General features: G+C 40.4%; 1 protein-coding gene across 10 annotated transcripts in view; it reads left to right on the forward strand.

The window, feature by feature from the left end:
• Positions 1 to 22502, forward strand: part of STXBP6 (syntaxin binding protein 6) — a 239307-nt gene extending 216805 nt beyond the window's left edge. For 7 of the 10 annotated variants that reach the window (XM_057723687.1, XM_057723693.1, XM_057723689.1 and 4 more), the window contains exons 5-7: positions 16345 to 16502; positions 19349 to 19430; positions 21864 to 22502. In XM_057723687.1, coding sequence (XP_057579670.1) covers positions 16345 to 16502; positions 19349 to 19430; positions 21864 to 21907 — 284 coding nt within the window. In that variant the 3' untranslated portion in view covers positions 21908 to 22502. Of the gene's footprint in view, positions 1 to 16344; positions 16503 to 16646; positions 16664 to 19348; positions 19431 to 21863 lie in introns of all 10 variants that reach the window. The other 3 variants (XM_057723696.1, XM_057723695.1, XM_057723694.1) reach the window with 2 other exon arrangements.
• Positions 22503 to 22915: the final 413 nt, after the last annotated feature.

Below are 22915 nucleotides of genomic sequence, written 5' to 3' on the forward strand. Positions count from 1 at the left end.
CAGTAGTAAAGTAACCCCTGTGACTATAATAGAAGACTTTTGTTACGTTCAGCATATTTCACTTGCACTTTAGCAGCAAGGTTATCTTTGTCTGTGGAAGTTCATCTGTCTCATTTCTCCTGCTCAAGATAAGAGGTTTCCCGTGGTACACTGTTTGATTCTCATCACATTGCCAGTTTAAGGACCGAACTGTCAGAAGAGCTTTCAGTAACTGAAAGTTTCCTTCACAATTCTCCAGTCCTTTGGGTTACATAAATTGGCCATATAAGATATCCCTGGTGGTATGCACGTATACACTTTTCCTTGAAGTGTATGATTTTTCCCTTGGATTTTATGAGTCTGAAATCAGAGCTTGGTAGTTATCATATATTAAAATCACAAACTGGTGTATGTGTATGTATTTACTGGGGAGAAGTTTTCCAAAAGGTAAGGGTCACATTTTCCAAAGGGGTGTAAAACATCTCTAAGAAACAATTTCGGCTGGACACATACTAATTGTGTCATACATGTTTTCTTAAGTCAAAGGGCACAGTAAATTCATTTTTGACTGTTATAAAGGATAGTCAACCTCAGACTTTGTTCTCTATTTCTAGAGCCTCAAACCACTTAATCTTTTACTGTTTTAATCTAAGATCATTTAACTTCTTATTCCATGTTAATAAATTAGCCTTGGTGATTTCTTTCTCCTTGGTGAGGTTTCTCTCTGTTTTCCACCCTTTGTATCCTTATTTCATATTTGTAAAAATTTTTCTCTGTATTTTCTACCCTTTATATCCTTATTTCATATTTGTTTACTTTCACATAGTAGTACCGGCCATGTAATGCATGGGATGTATAGGTCTGATACTCTCCTTCCCACCAAATATACAGATAGGAGACAGGCAAGAAAATGTAAGAAATTCAGTCTAATTGGCTAAACAGACACTTGAACTGATAATTATAATACAATGTGTTAAATATAGTAGTGGAGACATGAAAAAAGTGCTGGGAAAGCTTGGAGGAGGGAGCACGATCTTTTTAATTTTGATCAAGTCCAATTTACTCTTTTGTTGCTTGTGCTTTTGGTGTCATATCTAAGAAACCGTTGCTTAATCTAAGGTGATGAATATTTGTGCCTGTGTCTTCTCTAAGAGTTCATAATTTAGCTCTTATGTTTAGGTCTTTAATCCATTTTGAGTTAAGTTTGTATATGGCGTGAGGTAAGGTCCAACTTCATTTTTTTGCATGTGGATATCCAGTTGTCCCAGTACATCTAACTGAAGACTATTCTTTCCCCTTTTAATTATCTTGGCACTGTTGTAGTGCCTTTTTGATGTACTGTCCTGAATTAGATTCTACTGTGCCAGATTCACCTTGGTTTTTCTCCTGCCTTTCAGGCTATTTCTTTTCAGTATCCTTTGCAGACACTTTTACCTTCACCTTACTCTAAATGTTAAAATTCTTAAAGGAATGGTTTTGTGACCCCTGCCCTTCTCTCTCTAGTGTTGCCTCCTAGGTAAGCTTACTCTTTCCCATTCTCTTTCTATGCTGATGACTTAGAAACTTTTATCTCCATCCTCTGCAGAGCTTCTATAGGAATATCTATTTGCTTATTGACTTCCCTTGGATATTTCAAACACAACTTAAGCATAACATTATCCAAAATGAAATACTTGATTCTTATATCTGCTCACCCTCCAAGGACATTTGTCTTTCCAACAGCTTTTTCTAGCTTGTAAATTGCACCACTGTACACCCACTTGCTCAAGTCAGAAACCTGGGATTCACTCCCTGTTCTTCCTTTCCCCTCATCTTCCATATGCAGTCCCTCAATACATGTCTTAAATCTGTCCACTGCTCTTACCTCCACTAACATCATTCTAGTACAGGCCACCATTATCTCTTACTGGAGTTAATGCAATAGCTTCTTAACTGTTCATTCTGTTTTCTCTCTTGCTATAGTTCCAGGACTATAGCCAGAGCAAGAATTTAAAAAATAATCTCAGTCCTTTTACCCCTGTTTTAAAACCCTGCAGTGGCTGCTAAGTTCCACTTAATATCTCATTACCATGGTCTATAAGCCCCTACATAATCCACTCCTGCTTCTCTCCCTAGGCACATCTCAAACCATGTTTCCCTTTTTATAGCCACATCAGTCTTTTGGTTCATGGAACACATAAGTTTTTTTCCCCCCTTTCAAGCCTTTGCACATGGATTTTTGCCCCAGCTTGTCTTTTCACATCACAGCTTAAGTATTAGCTCTTCAGACAGGTCTTCCTTACTGATGCTTCCCCTTCCCTTGAACTCACTAGCAGAGCACATTGTTAACTGCCCAGCAGTTTTTAAATTGTGTGTGTGTGTACATAACATATATATACCTACACATATTGTTTTAAACTATACATAATTTGCCTCTTGTTTTAAGACGAGCTCCTTGCCTGGCATGGTGGTGAGGACAGTGTGTTGGGAGAGCTTGTCTTTTTTACCTAGGACTGTGTCTGTGGCAAATAAAAGATAACTGAAAAACATTTCAATGAATAAACAAACAAACCAGCAGGGAAATTTTGAAAAGATGGGGTGATATCTGATGAGTGCAAATTACCAGGGGGTCAAGGAAAGAAAGGGCATCACAGGTTGAAAAATAACCAGAGTGTACCAAGGCTCAGAGGCAAGAAGAGAGACGATATGTTTGAAGATACTGATTATATTTTAGACTGATGGGACTTTTGTGCATGGAGAGAAAAGACTTTTGTTTTCACTTTGTTTCATGCTTAATTTTTTAAATATTTCTACTAAACTTGACAAATCAAATTTTAAGTTTTTAAACATTGTTTATCACAGTTTAATGGGACTGATTATTTTGAATACTTTAGATATTTCAAACATATAAGACATATTGCAAAAATAACAATTACAATATTTAAAATATTATATTTAAGCATGTTATGAACTAGCAACACCATGAGTCTAATGTGTCTTCATTAGGTCTTCCAAATGTAACTGAAATGCTTATTTTCATGTTTCCTGAATCTAGAGGAATTAGATTGCCAAACAGCTGGTTTTTAGAGGGGGCACACAATGATTTTTTCTCCCACAGTGCTGCAAACTTGAGTCCTTGGATGTCTCCCTGGGTCCTCTTTTTATAATTGAACCTGATATTTCACATCAGCAGCACTGTTAAGCCCATGTTTTGTTTTTTCCCCATGGTTTTTACATGAGTCCATCTGACTGATGATGGAGTCTCCTCCAGATCAGTGTATCTTTTGCTTTGCTTGGCCGGCATGACATAATCCTCCACGTCATTATTATACATTGAGCTAGTATAACAGCATTATTGGAACCATACAGATGCCTCATTACTATCTTAATTTGTCATGTTATCCAGCAGTTTCTTCTCCTAGCAGATGTGATCTATTTTGAACAGATAGCCAGATTTCTAAAGAGAAGAATACACTGACCACTGATACTCATCAGTCCTCTCTGGAACAGTTTCTATTCTTTGGACTGACTCACAGTTTCCTGTATTTACCCATTGCTACTGGTACAGACAGAAACACATACTATTATATATAGATAAATACGCAGAAGAAATAAAATATCCAAGTATCTTAATGATCCTTACTTATTAAAGTCAATAAAATAAATTAAGCATTCAATTATAGTTATTCTTGTTTTGGATTTCAACTTCATTTTTGTACATTTTATATTAACTCAGCATTAAAGTTATGGCTTCCACAAAGGTGTATAAAATTATTACAGTTATTATCCTGTATTGCTATTGATGTTCTAACATCACAGTTGATACTACAACTTGTCTAGTAGGACCTCCTTGAAACTGGCTTCTCTTGCCTTTCAGCACTATCCCTACCACCTTTGAAGGTATCCTTCTTGTCTAGAAATAAGATATTTCAGACCTTTCTGAGTTTTCCTTGACCTAAGGCATGGAATCCACTACTTTCCAAAGAACTCTGCTTTATTCTAGCATAAAACAGTGTTCGTCACCAAAATCTAAGTGCTAGGTTTGCATTTAAGTACCAGTGTTGGGAAAAAAAAACAACCTGCTATTGCCAATGTTTGGACACCCTTAGGGACAGAGCTGGACACAGCATTCTTGTTATTCACATTGATTTTTTCCCAAATTCATTTATTATATACACTACTTATAGTAAGAGACTGATAAAATTTTAATGATTTTTCTAAAATTTGTCAAGAAAAAATTAGGCAGTAGATAGAGATTGGAGTCTGTTGGGGGTGGCCAGTAAGTAGTGTGGCATTAGATCAGGAAGGACCACTTTAGTTTATTGTGTTGTATTATCAGTGTGCCAGCAAAGGGTTGAGGCAAGGAAGAAGCATGATCAGGTTAGCAGTATGGAAAGAAGAGCATACTGTTTTAGAGAACTAACAGACCAGTGGCAGGAAGACTACCCAGGCCTCTGTGGTGGTCCAGTATGATCTGATGGGGACCGAAATAGAGTGGAGAGCTGGGTGAAGAGCCCTTGCTAAGATAAAGGCCCTGGACCGCATGAACACTTGGATGTGTAAATGATGGAGAGTTAGAGTGAAAGGTGAATTGAATGTAGGATGCTGAGTGGACAGAAGGGCCATTAACGAACACAGTGAATCAGGAGGAGTTCAGATGGAGAGTGAGGAGGGAAAGAATGGGCTAAGATAAAACTTGAGAAGTAGACAAGTCCATGTTTATGCTACAATAAACATGCTGAATGAATCAGATGTTACTAATACCGCAGTGTATATTAAGTTCATACTGCACTGCCAACATTATGATAAGTATATATTTTATTTAATTCTCAAAACAAACTCTATGAAAAAGAGGTGGATTTTATCACCATTATGCTTATGAGAGAAACACAGGCTCATAGAGATTAAGTAATTGCCCTGAGGTCACAGTGCTAATACATGGCAGAGACAAACTCAAACCCAGACCTCTCTGACCTCATACCCCTAACCAAGAAAGGAATGAAACTGACAGGGAAGGATCAAAGTGGTTGGGGGGGGGGGGGGCGGGGGGGGGGGATGAAGCAATAGTGTGCTATAGAAGCCCAGAGAAAGAGCAGCCTTTAAGTCAGTTCACTTGTGGTCCAGTGGCCAAGTGGAGGAAACTTAAAATAGGCAATATTTAATACTCGATTGGTCATTGGTAGATTTGAGAGACAGTGTTAGGAGAGTGCAGTAGAAGCCATGTCACTAAAAGTGCAGTGTTCCCAGTAGGAATAGACTCTTCCTTCAAGAATATTCACGGTGAGAGAGAATAGGAAAGGAAAGATGAGCTAAAGTGGAAAGCTTAACAGAAAGACTCTTTCGTGCCAGATAACTGAAGTTTCTCTCTTTAGTAATCGTTAAAGTTGAGTGTCGGCTATGTGCCCAACACTGTTCTAAGTTCCCCACTTGTACAACCTCATTTATTCTTCACAACAATCCTATGAGGTAGGTACTAGACCAATCCCCATGGCAGGTGAGGAAACAGGCTGAAGTCCGGAGGGAGAGGTATTCGTTCAAGGTCATACAGCTAGCAAGTACCAGGTTGCCCTTGTTGAACAGAATTTGCTTTGGCCAGTAGCATTGTAGAGGGTTTTCAAATTGTATCTATCAGGACTTGAAATTGTGGTTATTAAAGTAAAAGTTACTCGCTTCCAACTGTAATAAAAACAGAGAGCTGCAGATCATAGCTGGTTTATTGCTATACATACCAAAGACAGAGAACAAAATAATTTTACCAAATTTAGAGCCACTTTAGGTGGTGAACCTCAGAACAAGTGTTCCCTCTTTGAAGTTGCATTTCAGCTACGCTTCTGAGAAGAAAAGAGAAGCAAAAGAAGTGTCCTTGAAGTCATTCTCCTGAGGCCCTATATAACTCTTGGAAGAACGTGTTCATAAGGACCAAGTTTAAATGAATACTAAAAGACTGGTGAATTTCTCTCTGTATCCCGACTTTAAGTGTTTAAAGGACATGAATAAAATCCTAAATGACCCTTGCCGTTGAAAATATTGGGACAGTGAATTGAAAGGAGAGTATGAACGCATACCTTTTATAGGATAGGGAGGGGCCATTGGGCTTTCTCCTGAGTCCTTAGCTGTGGCTCATGCCTGTGACTTGCAAACAGGCTGAGGTTCCATTAAATAACTTTAACATCACCAGCAGAAGGGAATTGCCTGATAGAATGGTCCATTCTTCTTCCTTTGGTAACGCCAGCAATAGATAACTTCAAGGTCTCCTTCAAGTAGACTTTTGAGTTTATGGGTTTACAAAGTATTCCTGAGCACTGAGTCCATTTTTCTTTGTCATCCAGCTGCAGGAAACAAACAAGTTTCATGGTCCCTGAAATTAGCCACCAACTTAAGACAAAAGATAATTCTGGAACTGCCACTCAGCATGCTATATCTGTTCTGCCTCTATAAAGCAAGCCTTTTTAATGTAATTATATGACTTGTCCATCTATTGCTAAATTGATGAAGACTGCCTGGATTTATTTTTCTTCCTTTAACTTAAGAATCAGTAATACTTTATTGTAGCATTTCCCAAAACAGATTCTGCAGAAATCCGCCATATGATAATCTCTGCAAAAGGACCCTATGAGTAAATATGTTTGGGAAATTCTGCTAGCAGATCTTTTCTGCTCCCACCCCTTCCTCCTTTTGGTTAACAGTTTACATTAGCATATTAAAGGTTTTCCAAATTTCTGCAATAAAGGAGCCAGATTGGCATTTCATAAAATCATTTACCATACAATTGAGTTTTCTATGTAGCAGTTTTTAAAACCACAGAACCACTTTGGGGAATGCTGACACAGTCGTTCAGAGCTTTGTGGTTAACTCTCAGCTTCTATGTATTCAACTTTTTTAGATTCTATATATAAGTGAAATTATGCAGGTTTTTTTCTTTCTGTGTCATGCTACCACGAGCAGGGAGGTGGGAGATAATGGGAAGGTGTTGGTCCAAGGGTACAAAGTTGAAGTTATGTAGAATGAATAAGTCTAGAGATCTAACATACCACATGGTGGCTATAGTTGAATACTGGAAGTTTGCTGAAAGAATGATTTCAGGTGCTCTCACCAAAAAAAACAAAAAAGGGAAAAATGGTACCTATGTGAGGAGATGGCTATGTTAATTAACTTGACTAGTTATCATTTCACTATGTATATGTATATCAAATCATCATGTTGTACACCTTAAATATACAATTTTTATTCTTACAAAATGATTTTTAAAAAAGAGCCTCAGGGTGAAGATCTGGGTGACCTTGGGCAAGCTATCTCCCCTTCCTGAGCACTGGTTTCCTTAATTGTGACGTAGGGTAAGAATATATTTCTTTGAGGAATTTGACAATTTACCATAGCACACGCACATAGTAACCATTCAGAGACTTGTAGCTGTTTCTGCAAGTGACTGGCTGATGTTCGCGTTGCATTGGTGCCCAGCATGGGTTAACCACTCTTCCTTTTGGAAAGCTGATGTAACGTAACAGCATTTATATGACTGGTAAAATTTAACTTTTTGAAAGAATCTCCCATCTCAAAGGGAGATTCTAGAGGTTGTCCAACATTGAGATGCAGCTGTGTGATTAGTATTGATTAGTCAGTGTACTGTAAAAAGAACTTGATAATTTACCCAAGCTCTCAGATAATTAATACAGTCTGTGAATTAAGAACCAACTTGTTTTACCAGGTAGGACTTTGCATTTAACCACTCTATTTGTAGAAGTTAACATCATCATTATTATTTAAATTACTGTTCACTTATAAAATCTTTAATGCAAGTCACAGTCGTAAGCAGAACCTTCTTGGAAGCATCAAAATTACCATGCAACTGAATTACCACCAATGGGGGTGGAGGTGCCTGTTCATCTCAGGAAGCAGGATAGTATGTACATGCTGCAGAGCGCCTTTAGGACTGAGAAGGGACCCTGCTGTCAGGGAACCAAGTTTCATGTGACTTTTCTTGTCTTTTGCTCATATGGCCTCTAGTGGTAGAGACGCTGAGCAATTAAGATTGGAAGTAGAATAAGGAAAGAAAAAAACATCTTGGATGAATCCTATAGATTTGTATCTAATAAAATCAATTCAAATGTCACTGATACTGGACCAGACTTAAATGAACCTTATGTCTACCCATGAAAATACTTTTGGTAAAAAAAATTAATACTATAGACTAGAATAGAATAGGGACTGTTTACTCAAGGAATAAATTATTATTGAACACTTTGAGTATACAATATGAGAATTACTAATGTTCCTGGCCTATTAACAGTTTTCATATAATCTCCCTGCCAGTTTTTTGAGTTTATTGTACTAAAACCCAAACCCATTTTTTTTTCATAATTGGTTTTCCTTGAAGTTAGTTTGGATAAACAGGGCTTTATTATGCAGTTATTCCTAAGTGGATAAATTGATTATAGAATACAAAGTCCATGCAAAACTATTACCAGATTTCGGTTTTAAAAGACTGTCCTGAGATGACCATGTTTACTCAACTCTGAGTATAGATTGCTATAGGTTTATCCATCGTTTATTTTTTAGATTATTTTCCTGCTTTTTTTCCAAACAGGATGACTATTTTGCATTCTAAATATCTATGCATGTATTTGATATAGGAAGTATCTGCTGAAAATTCTATTTAAATTGCCTCTTTACTAGCTATGGAATTAGGAATTTTGAGCACCAAGATACAACCTGCAGTCTAGGATGGTATAAAGAAATTATGTTTATAGTTGTTGGAGTGGTTTGTGTGCTTTTTAAAAAATCTTCCCTCCTCTTCTCTTTTGTTGTCACTTTTCAACATACCTTATTCTTATCCCTTCATTTTCCTATACATTTAAATTTCTTTTATTTTCAAACAGTGACTGAATACAATGTTATAGCTTTATCTCAGACTGCTCTCTCAGTAAAGTCCTCTCAATCACTTAACGTAAGATGCCAGAATAATATATTTTTTTAAAACACATATTGAGTGGAACTAATGTGAATGCATCATCAATGGAAAAAGACTAGTCTCTGCCCTATTCTGAGAGACTGTAATTCAAAAGGTAGTTGACATTATTTGCAGTGGTTGACAGCCTCTTCTCAGACTGCTTGAATAAATTTGGGTATTAATATGCTTCCTGCCTATTTAGGGAGAATTACTATTCTGTCTGCCTCAGGAGACTCTTTTATTTCCAAATTTAACTCAGCACAATATTACGGGCCCCAACTTTTGAGTTAAACATCGTTCTTTACAAACCATGCCTTGATTTAATAAGCATGTGTTCAACTCTCTCTGAGTAGCACACTGAGCTGCACACAGCAAGTATACAAAGATCTAAGTGTCTCCTGGGAGCCTCAAGACAGCCCCAAGATAAAAGAGAAGGAGACATGCAAAGGAATGGGTGGGACTGTGCAAATTTTCCAGAGTTCCTAGAGAGCAGATGTGGTCTTACAGAAATGGAAGGACAAACATCCATTGAGCACATGCAGGCACTTGTATACATCATTTCCACAACAGCCACATGAGGTAGATATTACAGATGAAGAAACTGAAGATGAGAGAATTTAAATCACTCCCTCAAAGTCATTCTGCCAATTTGTCAACCTAACAGTGCCTGGCACATAGCATGAACTCGAATGAATAGTTTTGAACATTGAATGAGTCTGTCAGGGAAGCAATTTTCAGCATGCACCAAGAGCCTCAAAATTGTGTATGTCCTTTGAACCAATAGTTTAATCTCTAGGAATTATCAAAGATATGGGAAAGATTGTGTGTGTATGTAAATGTAAGAAACTAACTGCAGCCTCATTTTAAAAAGTAAAACCTTCCTAATAATTAGTGATGCTGAGCACCTTTTCATGTACCTGTTGGCCATCTGTATGTCTTCTTTGGAAAAATGTCTATTCAGATCCTCTGCGCATTTTTTAATTTTTGTTTATTGTTATTAAGTTGTAGGAGTTCTTTATTTCTATATTAAATCCTTATCAGATATATGATTTGCAAATATCTTTTTCCATTCAGTAAGTTGTATTTTTTTGATGGTTTCCTTTAATGTGCAGAAGCTTTTTAGTTTGATGTAGTCCCATTTGTTTAATTTTGCTTTCTGTGTCCCTTGCCAAAGGAGACATATCCAGAAAGATATTGCTAAGATCAGTGTTAAAGAGCATACTGCCTATGTTTTCTTCTAGTAGTTTTATGGTTCCAGGTCTTACATTCAAGTGTTGAATCCAATTTGAGTTGATTTTTGTGTATGCTATAATATAGTGGTCTAGTTTCATTCTTTTGCATGTGGCTGTCTAGTTTTCTCAGCACCATTTACTGAAGAGACTATCATCTCTCTGTTGCATGTTTTTTGCTCCCTTGTTTAGATTAATTGTTCGTGTATGTGTAGATTTGTTTCTGGGCTCTCACTTCATTTCCAGTGATCTGGTTTTTCTTTTGTGCCATTACCATCTGATTACTATAGCTTTGCAGTATAATTTTAAATCATGGAGTGTGATACCTCTAGCTTTGTTCTTTGTTCTCAGGATTGCTTTGGCCATCTGGGGTCTTTTGCAGGTGCATATAAATTTTAGGAATTTTTTTCTTCTATTTCTGTGAAAAATGTCATTGGGATTGCATTTAACCTATAAATTCCTTTAGGTAATGGACATTTTTAAACAGTGTTAATTCTTCCAGTCCATGAGCATGGAGTATCTTTCCATGTCTCTGTGTCTTCAATTTTTTTCAAGAGTGTCTTACAGTTTTCAATGTATAGATCTTTTACCTCCTTTGTTAAATTTATTCCTAAGTATTTTATTCTTTTTGTTGCAATGGTAACTGGGATTGTTTTCTTAATTCTACTACTCATTAGGGAAATTTAAATTAAAATCACCGTGAGATATTACCTCATACCCATTAGAATGGTTATTTTCAAAAAGGCAAGAAATAAGTGTTAGGGTGTGGAGAAAAAGGAAACCCTCATGCACTGCTGTTGGGAATGTAAATTGGTGCAGCCACTATGGAGTACAATATAGAGAGTCCTCAAAAAATTAAGAATGAACTACCATATGATCTAGCTATTCCATTTCTGGATATTTATCTGAAGAATATAAAAACACTAATTCAAAAAGATGTATGCAACCCTGTGTTCACTGCAGCATTATTTATAAAAGCCAAGATATGGAAACAACCTGAGAGCCTACTGATGGATGAATGGATGAAGATATTATACACACACACACACGTATATATGTATATAGACAATGGAACTCAGCCATAAAAAAAGGAAATCTTGCCACTTGTGACAACACAGGTGGACCTTGAGAGTATTATGCTAAGGGAAATAATTCAGACAGAGAAATACAAATACAGTGTGATTTCACTCATATGTGAGATATTTTTTAAGTTAAAATTGAGAAAATAAATAAATGAACAAATCACACAAAATGAAAACAAACACATAGATACAAAGAACAGAGTAGTGGTTACCAAAGAGGAAGGGGGTCAGGGAGGGTGAAATGGCTAAAAAGGGGGTCAACTGTATGGTGACAGATGGAAACTACACTTTTGATGAGCACACTGCAGTGTATACAGAAGTTGAAATATAATGGTGTGCATGGGAGGGAGGGAGAAAGAAAGGAAGGGAGGAAGGAAGAACACTTTTGGACACACACCCATTATCCAAAAAGGGAAACAGCTGAATAAATTACAACAGTGTCATATAGCCATTATAAACAGTATTTTCAAAGAATTTTTCATGACATGGGAAAGTACCCGCAATAGGACATAGTACTAAATATATACAGTATGGTCTCAACCATGTTTTAGAAAAACACATACAGAAAAATTACTAGAATAAAATGTGCCATAAATGTAAATGTAGTTATCTCTAAGCAATTGAATATTACACGATTTTGTTGCCTTTTTATAGTAATATGTATTCTAAATTTTCTTTAGTAAGTTGTTTTAGCTTGTAATAATGACAAGATGTTTCCTTTTGTATTGTGGCTTTAAGAAATGCTTTAGGAACTGCTACACGGAAGTCTTCGTTCCATACAGTTGATGCAGACTGTATTATTAATCTCAGATACAAGAACATTCCCGTGGAGAGCCAATATAACAATGAGTAAGAGAACTGGCTCTGGAGCGGGGCTTCCTGGGTTCAAAACCTAGCTCTGCTGTTTACTTACTGTGGGATCCCTGGCGCACTGCTAACCCCCTCTCTGCTGGTGCTCCCATCTGTACAAATGAGGTCAGTGATGTGCCATCACACACTGATGCTGTGAGGAGCAGATTTCAGTAAGTGCCTAGAACATAGTAAGTGTTCAGGCAACTGTTATTTTTGCATTGGATTTAAAAGATATTTAACTTATGTTATTTTTATGCCTTGCAGTTGTTTAAGGCTGGTAACAACAGATTTTTTAATACACTTTCTCTTCACTTTTACTATAGCAAAAGCATTCCCCTTTTTGCATTTCGTTGACTTAACTCATTGAATTCCTGGCACTATTTCTAGGTGAGATAGTTGGCTTCATTAGACACAGACTAAACCCTTAGTCATTTGGCACGTTTAGAATTTCAAGACCTAGTTAGATCATGTAACAGCATCAATCATGTGTCCAGCCCTCTGCTAAGCCATGGGGAAATCATTAGAAGGATGATATTGATATATTTTTTCTGCCTCTGAGTCAACCAACATTTACTGAGTGTCTCCTATGTGCCGTGGACTGGGAATACAGAAGTGAGGGAGGCACACCCCTTCCCTCAAGGAGCTCACACTAGATGCCCAGCAATCACATGCATCATGATAAATGCACCATTTGAAACAGACAAGATTGTGTGTTGGGGGCAACAATGGTTTAAGGTGGGCCAGACATGACAAGCTCTCCCAGGAAAAGGGTCTGAAGTGTATTGAAGCACATAGGCGTAAGTAGGAAGGCTAAGATGAGAAGCAGAGTTCACACAGAGGTAGCAGTAAGCACGAAAGCATATAGGTAAAAGAAACATGACACATCTGTGAAAACTTAGGTAATTTGGCAAGGCGTGGAATTGGAGATTGCTAGGTAGAAGAAAAATGGATGAGGTTCTATGAGATGAGCTGAGAGAGAGGCAGGGCAGATATCTCAATTTTACCTTGGTATCAGTGAGAAGATAGTAACAAATTTGCCTTTTTAAAAGTGTACTATAGAAATATGTGGAAGATGGACCAGAAAAGGTGTGGGGACACCAGCAACAAAAGGCTATTGCTATAACTCTGAAGGCAGGAGGGACTGGATCAGTATAGAGATGATGAAGGTCAGAGAGCAGAGAGCTGGATAGCAGATGACCTTTAGTTGTATGTGGTAAAAGTGAGGGAGGAATCTGGGCTGGGCTCCCACATTTCTGAATTGAGGAGCAATCTGGGCAGACAGTGGGTTTATTGACTGAGCAGGGGACCCCAAAGGAAAAGCAGGTGTGATAATGAGGTCAGGTGTAGACATACTGAATTCAAGATGACTTTGGGTCACTCAGCTGGAGTTGCCCAGTGAGGAAACATGGGTCTGGAGCCTCAGGAGCGCAACCTAGAAAAAACCAAAAATTTGGTCATTGAAGCCATGAGCTGAGTAAAATTGTCCCAGGAAGAGTCTGCAGTATGAGAAAGAGAAGAGGGCTAAGGACAGAACCCTGGAATTACAGCATTTGCAAGATCTCAGAGAGAAAAGAGTGAGCAAGCAGGAGACCCACATCTAGAGGAGAAAGAGTCAAGATTTAGGGAGTGGGCAAGAGTGAAAGGGTACCCTCAGGGAATTTACAACCCAGCTGGGAAGGCACTGTATCCACAGGGTCAGAAATGAGGTAGAAGAACTGCCCATGACTATACTTGAGCAATCACCCAAGAAGAATACAGACAGTTCTTACCAAGTTGAGAAGAGAGTGGAACTGACCTGAAGCTTGATAAAAGCGATGGAACCTCACTGAGCCTGAAGCATAGGTAGAATTAAAACCAGGGGAGGATATTTCAGCTGAGGTGATGAGATTTGGTCAAATCCATCCTCATGGCTGAAAATAACTGAAGGTAAATTTTTTTACTGATAGTGGTCAGCAGTGTCATCACTGAATAATGAAGACAGCATTTAGTTCTCTTTTAGTTATAATAACTTGGTTAAACAGTATCACATAAAACTGGGTGCAGTGTTGATCTGACGTCTTGTACAAGATTAACTTTAAGAAAGTCATGACAGAAAAGCAGTATGGTTCACACAAAGCAGATTCATTCCAGAAGCACACACATGTCTAACTTTGAGGGTATCATGAGGGTCAGTTCTTATGGGAAAAAAAACTATCCTGGTTATATACCCTCTTAATTTTATGATAACTAATTCTAAAATTGCTTTGGTTTAATGCTGCTGTTCCTGGCTGTGGAGTTGCAGGTATCCTGCCCCATCTTTTCTCTAGCCTCTGGTGACTAAGCTGTGGGCATATGGAAGGAGGCAGGAAGGGAAGGAGATTTTCTTGTGCCCTCCCCCTACTCCTCTGTACCTTCAGTCCCTTCAGTGTCTTCCCATTCCTTCCCATTGGCCTGTTCCTTCTTGAGAGCACCTGGCTTGCAATGCAGCTTAGGCAATAACTCTTCATTTACTGAGAGGAATACCTTCAGGACAGTAACAGGTGTTACCTTGGGAAATAACCTGTCAAAACCTATCTATGTTGGTCTTCTTACAGTTTTGTCATAGTGATTGCTTTCCATGACCAACGCCACACCTGCAAAGAGGAAGGTACAGAATAAGGAAGAGGCATTGGGAAATGAGGTTCCAATGCTAGCTATGTCACTTCCCTAGTGACATGATCTTGTGGAAGCCACTGAACCTCAACTAGTCTGTCTTCTCAGTAGAATTTTTGTGACAGTCAAATGAGATAATATTTGTAAAGATGCTTTATGATTGCAAAATGCTTTTCAAACATTAAGCAGTGGTGACAGGCTATAATCATAACCATGATATGAAAGCAAAGGAGGGCCCAGATTTCTCCTCTTAAATCTGTTCTGAGGACCCAGACAGACCTTTCATTCCAACCCTTGCATTCAGCCAGTTTCTTCAGAGCCACATCTTCTCTATTAATCTGTGCTGACTTATCTTGTCTCCTGTAGTGCTTGATGCAACTGAGTAATAGTAAGTTAACTCCATTCTCCTCCCCTTAGTGCATAGTGGAAGCCCTTGAAATCCATCCCTAAAGAAGAAAAATGGAAAACAATTTACAAAGTGCTTCCTCTGGGCCAGGCACTTTCTTTGCCTGAGATCCTTTTCCACAAACCACAGACTGTTCCCACAGAGGAGAAATTAGGAAGCCTTTGCAGCTGAGACCAGTGGAGATTACATTTCTATTAAAAGCTGTCTGTGGCTAGATGTATCCATCCCAGGTACAAAGTTAAATGGTGTAATAAACTTATTCAAAGACATAAAGCTATTATATAAAATGCCATTTAAATATGTTCCACTCAGTGTTAACAAAATACAGTTATAAATCTCCTTTGGTTGTAATTTTGCAAGTTGCTAGTTCTCAGTGGGTTATGCATCTGCCAGTTCTTCACTGTTGAATTCTCTTTTCCAGTCCTGGTAAATGGGATGTCAGGGATGCATGACCATTTGAAATGTGAAGGTTTTCAACTTTCTCAGTATCATCACTCATGAATCCGGGAGTGCTAAGTTCCTTCTAGGACAGGTTTCTATCACCATTTTCTACCTCCTGGCTAAGTGCAGTGCTGAGGCCCGTATTTCATATACTTGATATCAGAGGCAAAGAGGCCCAGCCAACCAGGCCACGGCTTGGGATTCAAGATTGGAAACTGACATATCTCCTCTGAGCTCTGAGACTGATTGATAGCTTCTTACACGGGGCCATACATTTAGGGATGAAGGGGTAAAATGGAAGGGAAGAGTTGAAAGGAATACAGAGTATCATAGCTGGAGAAGTTCTGTACCCCCAGTCTTCATGTGGTTACCCATCTAAACCCCAGGTCAAGAGGAAATGCTCATAAGATCCAGATATATCTCACTGAACTTGCCTAATTCTATGGACTTGCTAGGATTTCCATCTACCTTTGCAAGCCAAATCCTAAGTCCAGATGGACCCCATCCTTCTGAGCCTCACCAAACAGAATGCCAGTAGGATGGAAAGGAGTGCTGTCAGTGATGGGGCTGTGAGAGCAGTCTTCAGCACTTACCCAGGTCCTGCAGTCAGTGGGTATTCTTCCTATAAGTGAGTCAGTCAGACCAAGTCAGGAGGAAAGTCAACTTGTTTCCTAGACACTTGAGGCCTTTCCAGAATATGACCCGCCTTGCTTTTTCGGGGTGCTCACCCCTGGGTGGGGGGGTTGCCACTGTAGGTCAGCCAAGCCAGCTGCTGATGCTCTTCTTGTCCTCTTTCAGGAAACAGCATCCTCCATTCAGCAGCCGACAGCGTGACCAGTGCAGTACAGAAGGCAAGCCAGGCCTTGAATGAGCGTGGGGAGCGGTTAGGCCGTGCAGAGGAGAAGACGGAAGACATGAAGAACAGCGCCCAGCAGTTTGCAGAAACGGCACACAAGGTGGGTCCTGCAGCACAGCCGAGGGCTTAGCACTTGGTTGTCAGGGAGCTTTGGTGCCCAGAACTTTATTTCAGCATATTTCCCATGATGGGAGGTACAAAATTGAGCCTTTTTTTTTTTTTTTTCTTTTCCCCCTGTATACAGTTTCCTTCTGCTACTTAGTAAGTACTAGAGTCGTGGAAGATTTCTTTTTGGACCTGTTTCTTTGGTTACCTCCTTCCTGATGTCTTCATCCTTGTTTCTGACCCCGTATCTTTGGGAAATGTGGACCATCTTTAGTTCCTACCCAGAAATTTAAGGCTCAAGTTTCAGGGAACAGGATGGAGGTGGGGGATGGCAGGAGGGCAGGTCTAAGGATATCCCTCCTCTGTTGGCCAGTACTTGAAAGAGGACTGTGGGCTCTGTGCTTACTTTCCCATGCTGTCCCTTTCTGGTCATGAGCCTAGCATCCTGTGTTCTTATCTCTTTACTGTATAAAAATCAAACTCTAGTCCTAGGACACCTCAGGGCTAGTTTCCTCTGTAGAGGGGCCCTGGACCTCTGAGGCTGACCTGACTAGTGCAGAGCCGCCTGCAAGATTCCCACCTGCCTCTCGGTTGAGAGAATGGTGTTTCCCACGTTCCCCAGTTGCACACATGCACTGAAAATGTGCCCTTCAGAAGGGGAAGGGGGAGTTTTTGTTGGCAGCCAGCTATCTAAGGCAGTCACAAACCAAAGGAAAGAGAGGCCCTGTTGGTCAGGTGATAAAAGAGGATTTATTACTGTTCTTGTGCTTTGGATCAACGGGCAGCTCTTTTCTGGCTAGTGATTTGAATTTAGGTTTCCAGAAACAGCTTCTGCTGATAATTGTTGGCATGTCAGACTCATAATCTGGCCTTTCAAGATACACTTTTCAGGTGACCTTTGGGGAAAAAAATTAATTTGATTCAAAAGAAAACCCTGCTTTTGCTAAGGAAACAAGAATGGACAACCTGAGAAGTAACGGGAAAACCCTCCCCAGCTGAGCCGGGCTGGCCCCTTCCCGAGGCTTAAGCCCAGGCCCGACTGCAGATCCAGATCCGAGTGGATGCATCTTGCCTTCCCTTCCTGCATCCCCTTTGCACAGACCTGTCTCGTTGTGTCATCAGTTCCCTATCATGACAGCATCTTACTGTTCTGCTGCCTTAGGGGCCCATTTGGAGTTCAATCCTGGCTGAAAATGCAGGCAGCCCTGCTAGGGGCCGGAGCCTGGCTTGCCACGGCTATCACAGAGGGAGCGAGCTCAGAATTAGGGCTCCCCTCATCCCTTCTGCAGACTTCGTGACATAGAAATAACAATGGAGTGGAGATGCTAGAATTCCCACCCAGCTTCATTTATAGCAACAGCAACTGTAGTGATTTAAAGAGGGGATGGGCAGTGGAAGTCTGGGGAAACATTTAAAGTGTTAATTTGGGGAAGAGAAGTCTAAAGGGAATAATTTTTTAATTGTCTTCAACTCTGGGAAGGGCGATATTACAGCAGTTTTCTTTCGTGTCTTGTCATACAAGAATAGAGCATTCAGTGGTGCACTGATAACGTTCTGCTAGAAGAAGAGTTTAGGTTAATGATTAGACCATGAACCAGCTTACCGAGGAAGTCCGTGAAATCGCTCTTCCTAATGCGGAGTAGACAATACCTGGAGGTCACCCATGTCAGCATCCGCTTCAGAGGAGGTCTTACAAACACTGGGTTGGATAACCTAACCAGATGGCCAGAATTCTTGGCCCTGGCTGCCCTGTTTCCCTGATACTGTGGCCAAGTTTGCTAGGTGGTTGGGAAGGCAGTATGGAATGGTAGTTAATGTCTTGTGTTTGATTTACCACCTCTGTGATCTTGGGCAGGGGCTTAATTTCCCTGAGTCTCAGTTTCTTCATCAGTAAAATAGGGCTAACTAATAGTACTTTCTCCTAGGGCGTTGAGAGAATTGAATGCATTCAAACCTATAAATCAGTTTGACAATATCTGGTGCATATAAATCTCAGTTAATATTAGTTATAATTGTTTCCATAAATATGGTTTCTGCTGAGCCTGCTCTAATCTGTTACATGATGAGCACTGTAGGGCGTTGGAGAAATGTGACCGAGGATCCCAGCACAGGGATGAGGTGGGACTGGTGGTAAAGATTTTGTGCCCTCCAAAGTTGGGTGGGAGGGCCTCCTGCTGAATGCTGACACTTTCTAAACACAGAGCAGCCCTTGAAAACAGGACCTGTCAGAACAGAAACTGATTAGGTCATCAAAGGCACAGGGGTCAATGGCTTTGACCACTGGGAGGATTGGTGCCAGCCAATTACCTATTTCCACAGAGATGGACGCAGTAAGGGGCAGTTTCCACTTCCTTTGGTTTCCCCTCCAGTGGGTGGTGTAAGTGCAGGGGGAGGGGCAGCTAGTGTCTGTTAGTGTGTTTGAGGGAGTGTGAGAGAGACACTATTATAACCAGACTTGCAGTTTTCTAAAACTGGGATGTGTGCTCATGAATCACCGGCATTGGCAGTATTCCTAACGAGGAGGTTGACCTCGTTAGATACGGTGTGGCTATTTTCCCAGGGATTAGGACTCCTGATTTGTCCCTCCGGCATAGGCTGACCATGAAGATGTCATCTCACTGGCCAAGCCCCCGCCAGACCTGCTGGTGAGGAGAGGGTTCAGAGATGGAACCCAGGCCTTCCACTCCTCCCCCACCCCCCAACCATGGCCGTGTTGACTCATAAAGAGTGGGCTGTTTTAGAAGTTGAGACACAGTGCACTTGTTAGAGCCCTGACAGAAAGGCAGTTCTGGGTGACAGTTCCTCTGGGCTCCCTGGCTGAACAAGAGCATGCATCCTCAGCTGGAGAGTCGGGCACACCTTCTGGATGCAGCAGAAGATCTCTGGTTTTCTCGCCTTCCTCAGGACTCCTGCAGTGACCCAGGTACATTAGAGAGTAGATCACCTTTTCAGGAGCCTGCCGTCAAGATATGTGTGTTCTTGTCTCCTGTAGAGGTGGTGGAAATGCTTCTGTATCCCCTCTCCTCCAGCTCTGTTCAGCCTGGCCTGGGGAAGCGTGGTTCCTTCCTGAGCTATAAGTCTGGCACAGTCTCAGCCCTTAGGAAAGTCCAGTTCAGCCACAGAGCAGGCCTGCTTACTCTCCTCTGCTTCAAAAAGCACAACATTGCAGTGTGTGCGGTGCTTTGATGCCCGCCTCGGCTGGTGAGTCAGCAGACAAGAGTGATACCCACACCTAGGCATCCTCATATGACATTTCCCGGAGAAAAGAACAGTGCTCTGCCCTGTTTTGCACAAGCCCACATTTACGGGGGAGGGAGTGGTGAGTGGCATCCTCCCCACTGACAGGGAATGGCTGCCTCTGTCCTTACCACAGTCATCTGCTCCCTGTGGGTCTGAGCCAGAGGGGACCTCAAGAATCCAGGCCTCTTAAAGAATATCCCCCTGCGCGAGTAACAATTTTTCTATTATTGTTGTTATTATTATTTAGATGGACTCATTTACATAGCTTTGAAAGAGAAAACTTTCCCTGAAATATTAAGAAAACAAAATATAGCAAGAGGAAGTTTTTAACTTCTCTTCTATAGGAATTCTGACATCTACATTAATCCATAAGCATTTCAGTTGGAGATATTTACAGACATGAGGAAACTGAGGTACAGAGCAGTTGTGACTTTAGAGCTCAAGGGTACCCAGCAAATTTGTAGCAGGGAAGCAACAGCACCCTGCCTTTCACATTCTAAAGCTTCTAACTCCCAGGAAATTAAAGGAGAAAACAAAACAAAATGAGGTAGCATGGGAATGATGCCACTTTCTGTAAAAAAAAAAAAAAAAAAACCTCAAATAGCAAAATGTCCAATCCAACTGTGTTTCTGCGAAGGTGAGCTGGCACGGCCCCGCCCGGCTGGGGCGCTCCTTAGCGCCAGTCCCGGCCGCACTGGAGAGGTAACCAGGGTCTGGTGTGAGCAGCAGCACGACCGCTGCTGAGGATTCATGACGGTGTGTAAATTGGCACAGCCCGTTAGCTGAAGGTTAACAGCTCAGTGAATAACAGGATAGCAGCTCTGATCAAATATTTATGGTTGCTATTCATTATGCACAACACTTAATAGCTCTGTGTTGATTTGAATGGTCCATGTTGCTAAATAATGTATTAAAACTAGAGACAGAGTAAGAAGTGGAGGCCATACAATGGAGGGGCTCAGAATGTGGCCGGGGAGTAGGGCGGATCTGAGGGAGAGCCCTGGCTCTGCCATTTCCACCCACCATGTTTCCTGGATTATAAACTCTTCAAGGTCAGGAGTTAGTAGCCACCTTCATCCTTCTTGGCAAAAACCCACAGCACTTAGCACGGCAGCCTGGACACACGCAGGGCTTCACAAACATGGTCTGACGGTCTGCTGGCATCAGCACTGCAAAAGGTAATTGACGGTCTTCGCCTGGGCTGGCTCCGCCAGGCACAGGCACTTGGAGCTCTTTCAGCTGAGGTTTCCCAAGGAGAAATTTAGCAACACGTACCCCCAGTAGTCACTCCAGCCCCAGCCTCAGGGATTAATCCCTAATATCAGACTCTAGACACATGAGAAATCACAATTCAGCCTCAACCCTGCCTTCTGCTTCACATCAGTGTATGGGCTCCTTGGAAAGGATCTGGCTAAGATGTAATTTTACGTTTTGTACCTGCATACATTTCCTTAAATATATCATCGTGGGCTCAAGCTGGGCTGGGGGAGCTATTGAATGATACAGTGGTATTTGGTGTTCCCATTTATAAAGATCTAACATTTCAATACACCACATTTTTCAAACAACAGTGGGAGCAGTAAATCAAGGTCTGAATTTGGTCTATTGTTCAGTCCTGGTTGGTAAGACAATCTAATTGTCAAGTGCTTTGGACCTGGTTGAATGTCCAGGCTATTATGTGGATTATTGCACACTGATTTTTAATACTCTATGAGATGTCAGTAAATACTTACATTTGAAGAGTGTTGGTCTTCCTGGATAACTAGTAACCTGGGAGTCCAGAGGCCTTTGTTTCTAGGGTAGGTCACTCATTCTCCTATGCTTTGCCTTTTCCATTTGTTCCTTCAGTGGCATGAATGAAGGATCACGTAGCACCCTCCCTGACCTGGACACGTACACCACAACAATACTGTAAGGAGGAGTGACAAATGCAATGCTCGGTGGACTGTTTAGGGACATTTGCACATTTACTAGGTGCCACTGTGAATTATAATGGTGATCTACCACAGCAAATAGAATCTCCAAGCTGCTTGTCACCGTGGATGTGGGGAAGGAGCAACCAGTGAACTCTCCCCACTGCTGATAACATCTTACTCATGTCCCTTTCTCTCCTTAGCTTGCCATGAAGCACAAATGTTGAGAAACTGCCTCTCCTGGTGACCTCTTAAGAGAAATTGAAGTTTGTTCAGCAGTTTTTACAAGAATTCCGGACCTCCGCTTGCTTTTTTTTTTTTCCCCAAAATATGGACATTTAGGTTGTTTTTCCTTTTCAGGTGTTAACATGAAAGAAAAGATGTTGTGTTTATACATTTCCCTAATAATCTTGCTAAGAAATGCTGCATAGCTTCATTTTTTTTTCCCACTGTGTGTATGTGTGTGTTTGTATGTGTTTTGTCTTTTTTTAAGGTTGTTTTTTTTTTTTAGTTTGAACGTGGTATTTGGACCAAATGATATACTGAGCTAGGACTAAACTGTATTTTTTTCCTGATATTAAGCAGGAAGACATTTTAATGTGGTGACATCAGGTGTTATTGTTCCTGGTTGGAAATAAAAGTCAAGCAGTGATTGGTTTCACTCAGTCTCTTAGCTATTCTTAATTTGAAGGTTAAGATTCTATATCCTGAGACATAAATCTGTATTATGGAAAACAATTGGATTTATCAGGGGAAACAGCAGTCTTAGATTTTGCTTTTTGTGTAGTAATTTTTTGCATGAGCCATCACCAGCATTCAAAAAAAAAAAAAAAAAAAACAAATCAGAATCACAGATAGAATCTACTCTCTGAACTACAGTTAAAATTTTTCCACTACTTGTTTCCAGGCTGCTTATTTAGAATTACCATATGAAGGATAAAAATTTGAGATTAAAGACCTAAGGAAAAGCCTATTTAAAAAACTCTGTGCATTCATGAATGTTTTTGTCATTGTCCCAAATTACGGTAGCTGGTCTTGAAAAGAGCTTGGATTTTTATCAAGAATTGATTTGTCCAGATAAAGGTCTGTGTAAATGATAATGTGAAAAGATACTACATTTAAAATCTTTTTTCTTTTCTTTTTCAAAGTTGTGCCTGTTTAAAGACGCCCTCATGATGTCCTTGGGAAATGGCCTTCAGTTCTTAGTATCTGATTTTTGGAGGTTTTGATGTTGTTATTGCTGTCTATTTATTTA

Source organism: Hippopotamus amphibius, chromosome 2, assembly GCF_030028045.1.
Source record: "Hippopotamus amphibius kiboko isolate mHipAmp2 chromosome 2, mHipAmp2.hap2, whole genome shotgun sequence".
Taxonomy (NCBI): Eukaryota; Metazoa; Chordata; class Mammalia; order Artiodactyla; family Hippopotamidae; genus Hippopotamus; species Hippopotamus amphibius.